The 11,813-nt window shown below is 45.3% G+C and overlaps 1 protein-coding gene across 6 annotated transcripts in view; it reads right to left on the reverse strand.

Moving 5' to 3' along the window:
• LOC140187341 (caskin-2-like) overlaps positions 1–11,813 on the reverse strand; it is a 303,949-nt gene that overhangs the window by 50,648 nt on the left and 241,488 nt on the right. For all 6 annotated transcript variants that reach the window (XM_072242539.1, XM_072242537.1, XM_072242538.1 and 3 more), the window contains one exon: positions 11,720–11,813. This exon is cut by the window's right edge and continues 37 nt beyond it. In XM_072242539.1, coding sequence (XP_072098640.1) covers positions 11,720–11,813 — 94 coding nt within the window. The remainder of the gene's footprint in view (positions 1–11,719) is intronic.

Genomic DNA, 11,813 nt, shown 5'->3' on the forward strand with positions numbered 1-11,813 from the left:
TGTGCCTCTCATGATTATATATAGCGAAACTTTAAAATGCACCTTATCTGAGCAGACTACCCCATCTGCTTTCAGTGCTCTAACCTTGGAACTTGCAGACAAACCTTGCTTGGAACTGCGCTGAGCTAAGATCCATGTGCACTTATTTATTAAATACAGGCTGTTTTTAAATCTTGCTGTGAGAGTAATACATTTTTAAAATATAGTGGTTACTAACCTAACTGGATTCAGCTTTTGGACTCAATGATTTCATTTCCACCTCTCAGTTAGGAAGTCGAAGGTTCAATACTCACTTCTGACAGATACCCACCCAGAAATCCCTTCCTTCATCATTGATAGATCCATGCTATGCAGTTGAGAATAAACACGACACAGAGTGGACTACGGCCGTGGCCACTTCTGGATTGTGCAGCTGGAAATCTGGCCTCTGACTTTCTGATAGGATTTTTGTTACCACTCAATATCTGATTCTGGTGTAAGACTCACCAGATGAAGTTTGGATCTGATGTAATATTCTAACTCTGTGGTCGGAAAAAAATCTGATCGTTTTAGTTATCGGCAAACAGATCATACAAACTTCTTCCCCATGAACCCATGCTACTTATTGGGGCCAACATACAACCTGTGCTTACATAAAAATAACAAAAATACTCAGCTGGTCAAGCAGTACCTGAGGAGACAAGGTTTCAGATCAGTATTTCTTTGACTTGCTGCATTTCTTTTTTTTAAATTTCAGATTTCCAGAATCTGATGACTGCATTGGTGCTACTTCCTCTGCCCCTGCCCCTGCCCATCTCAGGAGACAGATCCACTGACATCTATCACAAACCCACTGACCCCCACAGGCTACCCTGATCACACCTCCTCCCACTGCTCGGTTCCGCCACATCTTCAAGGAACGCTTTGTGCTCTACCACACTCTGCTTGCTCCCTGCGCTGCTCACTCCTGCCTTGCAACAGCACCAACCTTCCTACGCCAGGCTGCCAACACAAGTTCCTTCAAGGGGCAGGCATTCAATGTCACCCTTATGTCCCGGTAGTTCATGCAGAGACATAGCCCTGAGACAACGTTCCCCCAGGAGTCACTGGTTCAAGCCTGGAGGATCTTTATGACGACCTACTGCAACTACTGTTCTCCACCACCTCATACAGATCTCTCCGACTGGCTAGGAACTCTCTGTCACATGTCATTGGAAGGTGCATTCATTTCAATAGACATTGGCTTTGTGGGAGAAGCCAGAAAATGGTAGCAGATAGTTGTCTCTCATATATAAGATGAGGATGATAATCTGGTTAACTGGATCAGCAAATTTGCAACAACACCAATAATGGGGGTGTAATAAGACCATAAAATATAGGAGCAGCATTAAGCTATTTGGCCCATTGAATCTGCTCTGGCATTTTCATCATGGCTGATCCATTTTTCCCCTCAGCCCCAATCTCCTGCCTTCTTCCCGTGCCCCTACATGCCCTGACCAATCAAAAATCTATCAACTTCTGCCTTAAATATACATACAGACCTGACCTCCACAGCTGCCTGTGGCAAAGAATTCCACAGATTCACTCTCTAGCTAAAGAAATTCCTCATCTCCGTTCTAAAAGGGCGGCCCTCTATTCTGAGGCTGTGCCCTCTGGTCTTAGACTTCCCCACCATAGGAAACATCCTTTCCATATCCGGCCATCAAGGCCTTTCACCATTCGATGGTTTCAATGAGGTCACCCCTCATTCTTCTAATTTCCAGTGAATACAGGCCCAGAGCCATCAAACGCTCTTCTTATGACAAGCCGTTCAAACCAGTTATCATTTTTGTGAACCTTTGAACCCTCTCCAGTTTCAGCACATCCTCTCTAAGATGAGAGGCTCACAATACTCCAAGTGAGGCCTCACCAGTGCTTTATAAGGTCTCAACGTTACATCCTTGCTTTTCTATTCTAGTCCTTTTGAAATGAATGGAACATCCCATTTGCCTTCCTTACCACAGACACAGGCTGCAAATTAACCTCTAGGGAATCCTACACACGGACTCCCAACTCCCTCCGCGCCTCAGTTTTTGTATATTCTCTCCATTTAGAAAACAATCAATCCTTTCATTTCTTCTACCAAAGTGCATGACTATACACTTCCTGAGACTGTCTTCCATCGGCCATTTATTTGCCCCTTCTCCTAATCTGTCTAAGTCCTTCTCTCGCCTCTCTACTTCCTCAAAACTACCGCTCCTCCACTTATCTTCATATCATCTGCAAACTTTGCAACAAAGCCATCAATTCCATCATCTAAATTATTAACATATAATGTAAAAAGAATCAGTCCTAGCACAGATCCCTGTGGAACACCACTAGTCACTGGCAGCCAACCAGAAAAGGCTCTCTTCATTCCCACTCTTTGTCTCCTGCCAATCAGCCACTCCTTTATCCAAGCTAGAATCTCTCCTGTAATACCATGGGCTCTTAGCTTGTTAAGCAACCTCCTGTGTGGCATCTTGTTAAAGGCCTGCTGAAAATCCAAGTACACACCATCTATTAGAACCATAGAACACTACAGCACAGAAAACAGGCTATTCGGCCCTTCTAGTCTGTGCCAAAACTTTATTCCGCTAGTCCCATTGACCTGCACCCAGTCCATAACCCTCCAGACCTCTTCCATCCACATATCTATCCAATTTACTCTTAAAACTTATGAGTGAGCCCGCATTTACCACGTCAGATGGCAGCTCGTTCCACACTCCCATCACTCTCTGAGTTAAGAAGTTCCTCCTAATGTTCCCCCTAAACATTTCCCTTTTCACCCTAAAGCCATGTCCTCTCATATTTATCTCTCCTAATCTCAGTGGAAAGAGCCTACTCGTATTTACTCTGTCTATACCCTCTCATAATTTTGTAAACCTCTATCAAATCCCCCCTCATTCTTTTACTCTCCAAGGAATAAAGTCCTAACCTGTTCAATCTTTCCCTGTAACTCAACTCCTGAAGACCCGGCAACATCCTAGTAAATCTTCTCTACACTCTTTCAATCTTACTGATATCCTTTCTATAGTTAGGTGACCAGAACTGCACAAAATACTCCAAATTTGGCCTACCAATGTCTTATACAACCTCACCATAACATCCCAACTCCTATACTCAATACTTTGATTTATGAATGCCAGGATGCCAAAAGCCTTCTTTACAACCCTGCCTACCTGTGACGCCACTTTCAGGGAATTATGTATCTGAACTCCCAGATCCCTTTGTTCCTCCGCAGTCCTCAGTGCCCCACCATTTACTGTGTATGTCCTACCTTGATTTGTCCTTCCAAAATGCAACACCTCACACTGTGATACCGTTTCACTGAACACCTCCGCTTTGTCCGCCAGAGAAGGCAGGATCTCCCAGTGGCCACACATTTTAATTCCACGTCCCATTCCCATTCTGATATGTCTATCCATGGCCTCCTCTACTGTCAAGATGAAGCCACACTCAGGTTGGAGGAACAACACCTTATATTCCGTCTGGGTAGCCTCCAACCTGATCGCATGAACACTGACTGCTCCAACTTCCATTAATGCCCCTCCTCCCCTTCTTACCCCATCCTTCCTTTCTTTCTTTCTTTATTTTTTCCTTTTTCTCTCTCTCTGTCCCTCTCACAATAACTCCTTGCCCGCTCTCCATCTTCCTCTGGCGCTCCCCTCCCCATTTCTTTCTCCCTAGGCCTCCTGTCCCATGATCCTCTCCCTTCTCCAGCCTTGTATCCCTTTTGCCAATCAACTTTCCAGCTCTTAGCTCCATCCCTCCCCCTCCTGTCTTCTCCTATCATTTCAGATCTCCCCCTCCCCCTCCCACTTTCAAACCTCTTACTATCTCTTCTTTCAGTTAGTCCTGATGAAGGGTCTCAGCCCGAAACATTGACTGTGCTTCTTCCTATGGATGCTGTCTGGTCTGCTGCGTTCCACCAGCATTTTGTGTGTGTTACCTCACACTTGTCTGCATTAAATTCTATCTGCCATTTTCTGGCCCATTTTTCCAGTTGGTCCAGATCCCTCTGCAGGTTTTGAAAGCCTTCCTCGCTGTCCACAACGCCTCCAATCTTAGTGTCATCAGCAAACTTGCTGATCTAATTTACCACATTATCATCTAGATCATTGATATAGACAATAAACAACAATGGTCCCAACACAGATCCCTGAGGCGCACCACTAGTCACAGGCCTCCAGTCTGAGAAGCAATCATCCACTACCACTCTCTGTCTTCGCCAACATAGCCAATATCAAATCCAGTTTATAACCTCTCCATGGATACCTAGGTCTGAACCTTCTGAACTGACCTCCCATGTGGGACCTTGTCAAAGGCCCACTAAAGTCCATGTAGACAACATCCACAGCCTTTCCTTCATCTACTTTCTTGGTAACCTCCTCGAAAAACTCTAGAAGATTCGTTAAACACGATCTACCACGCACAAAGCCATGCTGACTATCCTTAATTAGCCCTTGGCTGTCCAAATAATTTTATATCCGATCTCTCAGAACACCTTCCAATAATTTACCTACTACTGATGTCAGGCTCACGGGCCTATAACTACCTGGTTTACTTTTGGAGCCTTTTTTAAAACAACAGAACAACATGAGGTACCCTCCAATCCTCCGGCACCGCACCCGTAGCTAAGGACATTTTAGATGTTTCTGCCAGGGCCCCTGCAATTTCTACACTAGTCTCTCCCAATGTCCAAGGAAATATCATGTCAGGCCCGGGGGATTTATCTACCTTTATTCACTGTAAGGCAGCAAGCACCTCCTCCTCTTTCATCTCTATATGTTCCATGACACTACTGCTTGTTTCCCTTCCTTCCATATGCACTATGCCAGTTTCTTGAGTAAATACTGATGCAAAAAAACTGTTTAACATCTGCCCCATCTCATGCGGCTCCACACATAGATGACCACTCTGATCTTCTAGGGGACCAATTTTGTCCCTTACTGTCCTTTTACTCTTAATATACTTGTAGAAACCCTTCGGGTTTACCGTCACATTATCTGCCAAAGCAAACTCATGTCTTCTTTTTAACTTCCTGATTTCCTTCTTTAGTATTTTATTACATTTTCTACGCTCTTCAAGTACCTCATTTGTTCCTTGTTGCCTATACCTGCTCTCTCTTTTTCTTAACCAGATCGCCAATATCCCTTGAAAACCAAGGTTCCCTATGCCTGTCAACTTTGCCTTTAATCCTGGCAGGAATATGCAAACTCTGCACTCTCAAAATTTCGCCTTTGAGGCCTTCCACTTACTGAACACATCCTTGCCAGAAAACAACTCATCCCAATCCACTCTTCCTAGGTCCTTTCTCATTTCCACAAAATTGGCCCTTCTCCAATTTAGAACCTCAACTCAAGGACCGGAACTATCCTTATCCATAATTAACTTGAAACTAATGACATTATGGTCACTGGACCCAAAATGTTTGCCTACACATACCTCTGTCACTGACCTGTCTGGTTCCCTAATAGGAGATCAAGATTTGCATCCTCTCTCGTGGTACCTCTATACATTGATTTAAAAAACTTTCCTGGACACATTTGACAAACTCCAAGCCATCTAGCCCTTCCACAGTCAATATGTGGAAAGTTAAAACCCCCTATTATTACAATTTTCTGTTTCTTACATTTTCTGGTCTGCTATCTCTCTACAGATTTGCTCTTCCAATTCTCTCTGACTATTGGGTGGTCTATAATACAACCCTATTAGAGTGGCACACCTTTCCCGTTCCTCAGCTCCACCCATATGGCATCTATAGACAAGCCCTCCGGGCTGTCCTGTCTACGCACAGCTGTGATATTTTCCCTGACTAGTAATGCTCCCTCTTTCATCCCTCTCCCACGATCACGTCTGAAACAACGGAACCCTGGAACATTAAGCTGCCAGTCCTGCCCCTCCTGTAACCAAGTCTCACTAATAGCAATAATGTCGTAATCCCACGTGCCAATCTACGCCCTAAGCTTACCTGCCTTACCTACAATATTCCTTGCATTGAAATAGATGCACCTGAGAACATTTGTATCACATACAAACCTCTGATTTCTGTCTGTACATGCAGTCCTCGCATGACCTTTATCCTCCTCCACCTCACTATCTGCTCTAACACTCTGGTTCCCCTCCCCCTGCAAATCTAGTTTAAACTCCCCGGAGCAGCACTAGCAAACTTACCCGCAAGGATGTTGGTCCCCCTCCAGTTGAGGTGCAAACCGTCCAGTCGGAACAGGTCCCACCTTCCTTTGAACAAAGCCCAATTGTCCAGAAACATGAAGCCCTCCCTCCTGCGCTAACTCCTTAGCCACGTATTTAGCTGCATCATCTTCCTATTTCTAGCCTCACTAGCACGTGGCACGGGGAGCAATCCTGAGATTGCAACCCTGGAGGTCCTGTCCTTCAACTTTGCACCTAACTCCCTAAACTCTCTTTGCTCTTCCTTCCTGTCCACGTCATTGGTCCCTACATGGACCACCACATCTGGCTGCTCAACCTCCCTCCTGAGAATACTGAGAACTCGATCCAAGATATCGCGGACCCTGGCACCAGGGAGGCAACAGACCATCCGGGATTCTCGATCTCTCCCACAGAACCTCTTATCTGTCCCCCTAACTATCGAACCCCCTATCACTACTACTCTCCTCTTTTCCCTCCTTCCTTTCTGAGCTGAGGGTCCAGTCTCGGTGCCAGAGATGCAACAACTACAACTTGTCCGTGGTAGGTCGTCCCCACCAACAGTATCCATAACGGTATACTTATTGTTGATGGGAACAGCCACAGGGGTGCTCTGCTCTTTCTGTCTACTCCCCTTCCCTCTCCTGACAGTCACCCAGCTACCTGCCTCCTGATTCTTAGGGGTGACTGTCTCCCTGAAACTCCTGTCCATTTCTGCCTCTGCCTCATGAATGATCCGAAGTTCGTCCAGCTCCAGTTCCCTAACTCAGTTTGTCAGGAGCTGCAGCTGAATGCATCTTTTACAGGTGTAGTCATCAGGGACAATTGTGCTGTCCTTGACTTCCCACATACTGCATACGGAGCACTCGACTGCCCTAACTGCTGCCTCCATTACCTACTCCTAAGTTAATTAAATTAATTAAAGGAACTTACCTGGCCTTACCTCACTATTCTGCTGTCTATCCTGCTTGTTATTTCTTCAAAGAATTCCAGCAGATTTGTCAGGCAAGATTTTCCCTTGAGGAAACCATGCTTCCTACAGCCCATTTTATCATATGCCTCCAAGTACCCCAAAAACACATCCTTAACAATCAACTCCAACATTTTCCCAACTACTGAGGTCAGATTAACAGGCCTATAATTTCCTTTCTTCTGCCTCTCTCCCTTCTTAAAGAGTGGAGTGACATTTGCAATTTTCCAGTCTTCCAGAACCATTCCAGAATGCTGGTGATTCTTGAAGATCTAATGCCTCCACAATCTCTTCATCCACCCCTTTCAGAGCCCTGGGGTGTAGACTATCTGGTCCAGGTGACTTATCTACCTTCAGACCTTTCAGTTTCTCAAGAAACTTTTCTATAGTTATGGTAACTTCACACACTTCATAACCCTGACACCTGGAACTTTTAACATACTGCTAGTGTCTTCCAGTGAAGAATGATGCAAAATACTTATTCAGTTCGTTCGCCATTTCCTTGTCTCCCATTACTACCAATGGACAGTGAGGAAGATGATTAGAGCTTGCAGTGGGATCTGGACCAGCTGGAACAAATGGCAAATGAAGTTTAATGCAGACAAGTGCAAGGTGTTGCACTTCTGTAGGACTAGCCAGGGTAGGCCTTACACAGTCAAAGGTAGGGCATTGACATAGAACATAGAATAGTACAGCACAGTACAGGCCCTTCGGCCCACAAAGTTGTGCCGACCCTCAAACCCTGCCTCCCATATAAGCCCTCACTTAAATTCCTCCATATACCTGTCTAGTAGTCTCTTAAACTTCACTAGTGTATCTGCCTCCACCACTGACTCAAGCAGTGCATTCCACGCACCAACCACTCTCTGAGTAAAAAACCTTCCTCTAATATCCCCCTTGAACTTCCCACCCCTTACCTTAAAGCCATGTCCTCTTGTATTGAGCAGTGGTGCCCTAGGGAAGAGGCGCTGGCTGTCCACTCTATCTACTCCTCTTAATATCTTGTACACCTCTATCATGTCTCCTCTCATCCTCCTTCTCTCCAAAGAGTAAAGCCCCAGCTCCCTTAATTTCTGATCGTAATCCATACTCTCTAAACCAGGCAGCATCCTGGTAAATCTCCTCTGCACCCTTTCCAATGCTTCCACATCCTTCCTATAATGAGATGACCAGAAATGGACACAGTACTCCAAGTGTGGCCTAACCAGAGTTTTATAGAGCTGCATCATTACATTGCAACTCTTAAACTCGATCCGTCGACTTATGAAAGCTAACACCCCATAAGCTTTCTTAACTACCCTATCTACCTGTGAGGCAACTTTTAGGGACCTGTGGACATATACTCAAGATCCCTCTGCTCCTCCACACTACCAAGTATCCTGCCATTTACTTTGTACTCTGCCTTGGAGTTTGTCCTTCCAAAGTGTACCACCTCACACTTCTCCGGGTTGAACTCCATCCGCCACTTCTCAGTCCACTTCTGCATCCTATCAATGTCTCTCTGCAATCTTTGACAATCCTCTACACTATCCACAACACCACCAACCTTTGTGTCATCAGCAAACTTGCCAACCCACCCTTCTACCCCCACATCCAGGTCGTTAATAAAAATCACGAAAAGTAGAGGTCCCAGAACCGATCCTTGTGGGACACCACTAGTCACAACCCTCTAATCTGAATGTACTCCCTCCACCATCACCCTCTGCCTTCTGCAGGCAAGCCAATTCTGAATCCACCTGGCCAAACTTCCCTGGATCCCATGCCTTCTAACTTTCTGAATAAGCCTACCATGTGGAACCTTGTCAAATGCCTTACTAAAATCCATATAGATCACATCCACTGCACTACCCTCATCTATATGCCTGGTCACCTCCTCAAAGAACTCTATCAGGCTTGTTAGACACGATCTGCCCTTCACAAAGCCATGCTGACTGTCCCTGATCAGACCATGACTCTCTAAATGCCCATATATCCTATCTCTAAGAATCTTTTCCAACAGCTTTCCCACCACAGACGTAAGGCTCACTGGTCAATAATTACCCGGACTATCCCTACTACCTTTTTTGAACAAGGAGACAACATTCGCCTCCCTCCAATCCTCCGGTACCATTCCCGTAGACAACGAGGACATAAAGATCCTAGCCAGAGGCTCAGCAATCTCTTCTCTTGCCTCATGGAGCAGCCTGGGGAATATTCCGTCAGGCCCCAGGGACTTATCTGTCCTAATGTATTTTAACAACTCCAACACCTCCTCTCCCTTAATATCAACATGCTCAGAACATCAACCTCACTCATATTGTCCTCACCATCAAGTTCCCTCTCATTGGTGAATACCGAAGAGAAGTATTCATTGAGGACCTCGCTCACTTCCACAGCCTCCAGGCACATCTTCCCACCTTTATCTCTAATTGGTCCTACCTTCACTCCTGTCATCCTTTTCTTCTTCACATAATTGAAGAATGCCTTGGGGTTTCCCTTTACCCTACTCGCCAAGGCCTTCTCATGCCCCACTTCTTGCTCTTCTCAGCCCCTTCTTAAGCTCATTTCTTGCTTCCCTATATCCCTCAATAGACCCATCTGATCCTTGCTTCCTAAACCTCATGTATGCTGCCTTCTTCCACCTGACTAGATTTTCCACCTCACTTGTCACCCATGGTTCCTTCACCCTACCATTCTTTATCTTCCTCACCAGGACAAATTTATCCCTAACATCCCGCAAGAAATCTCTAAACATCAACCACATGTCCATAGTACATTTCCCTGCAAAAACATCATCCCAATTCACACCCGCAAGTTCTAGCCTTATAGCCTCATAATTTGCCTTTCCCCAATTAAAAATTTTCCTGTCTTCTCTGATTTTATCCTTTTCTATGATAATGCTAAAGGCCAGGGAGCGGTGGTCACTGTCCCCTAGATGCTCACCCACTGAGAGATCTGTGACCTGACCCGGTTCATTACCTGGTACTAGATCTAGTATGGCATTTCCCCCGGTCGGCCTGTCCACAGACTGTGACAGAAATCCGTCCTGGACACACTTAACAAACTCTGCCCCATCTAAACCCTTGGAACTAATCAGGTGCCAATCAATATTAGTGAAGTTAAAGTCACCCATGATAACAACCCTGTTACTTTTGCACCTTTCCAAAATCCGCCTCCCAATCTGCTCCTCTGTATCTCTGCTGCTACCAGGGGGCCTATAGAATACCCCCAACAGAGTAACTGCTCCCTTCCTGTTCCTGACTTCCACCCATATTGACTCAAAAGAGGATCCTGCTACATTACCCACCCTTTCTGTAGCTGTAATAGTATCCCTGACCAGTAATGCCACCCCTCCTCCCCTTTTTCCGCCCTCTGTGGTAGAACAAAGGGATCTGGGAACACAGATCCATAATTCATTGAAAGTGATGTCAAAGGTGGATATGGGCATAAAGAAAGCTTTTGCCAAATTGGCCTTCATTATCAAAGTACAGAGTACAGTATTTGGGGTATTATGTTGGAGTTGTTTAAGTCGTTAGCGAGGCCAAATTCGGAGTACTGCATGTAGTTTTGGTCACTTACCTACAGGAAAGATGCAAATAAGGTTGAAAGTGTGCAGAGAAAATTTACAAGGATGCTGCCGGGTCTGCAGGACCTAAGTTATAAGGAAATATTGAACAGGTTGGGACTTTACCGATTGGGACGTAGAAGATTGAGAAGAGACTTTATACAAAATTGAGGGGTACAGTTAGGATTTTTCTACCGAGCTTGAATGGGACTATAACCAGAGGGCATAGGTTAAGGGTGAAAGATGAAAAGTTTAAGGGGAACATGAGGTGAAACTTCTTCACTCAGAGGGTCATGAGAGTGTGGAACGAACTGCCAGAACAAGTGGTGCATGAGAGCTCAATTTCAACATTCAAGAGACATTGGTATAAGTACATAGATGGTAGAGATATGGAGGTGTATGGTCCTGGTGCAGGTCAATGGGAGTAGGCAGTTTAAACGTCTTGGCATTGACTAGATGGACTGAAGGGCCTGTTTCTGTACTGTACTTTCCACTGACTTTATGACTGTATGAGATTGAGCAGCTGCGAGATCTTTCAAAGTACTAAATGAAAAGAACACACTCTGTCCTGGCAGATAAAGTGATAATGCTGTTCCTAAGCTATCATTTTTTAAATTTGTGATCAATAAGAAACCTGCTGAAACATCCTTTTGTGGTGCATTTAATGCCTTTGAAAAATAAGAGCAATTTCTAGGCCACTGATTCTCAATCAGTGGTTTGTACAAAGAACTAGAAGCCTCCAGGAGTCTCTTAGCAACACAGTTGAGATGAAAGCCCAGCCATGATCATGTGGTGGAACAGGCATACATAGCCCGTTCCCACTTCCCTTTCTGTTAATGGAGGGACTGTGCAGCCAGAAACACATGGGTAACTCACAGGAAACTCCAGTTTCTCAGCCGGTGCCACTGTCCTCTTGAGCTGGTCTGCTGAGACATGTTAGCCTGAGTGTGACATTCACTGTGCTTTTTACCCGAGGCTAAGTGCATCCTGGATTGGATTAAACAGGGGTCTCGCAATAAGATAAGAAGCCGTACTTGATAATGTCCTTGTGTCCATTCTTTGCAGCCAGATGCAGAGGAGTGGTGAAGTTGGCATCAGCGCTGTCTTTGGACTGACCCTCCAGCAAGG

This window comes from Mobula birostris, chromosome 24, assembly GCF_030028105.1.
Source record: "Mobula birostris isolate sMobBir1 chromosome 24, sMobBir1.hap1, whole genome shotgun sequence".
In the NCBI taxonomy this organism is placed as follows: Eukaryota; Metazoa; Chordata; class Chondrichthyes; order Myliobatiformes; family Myliobatidae; genus Mobula; species Mobula birostris.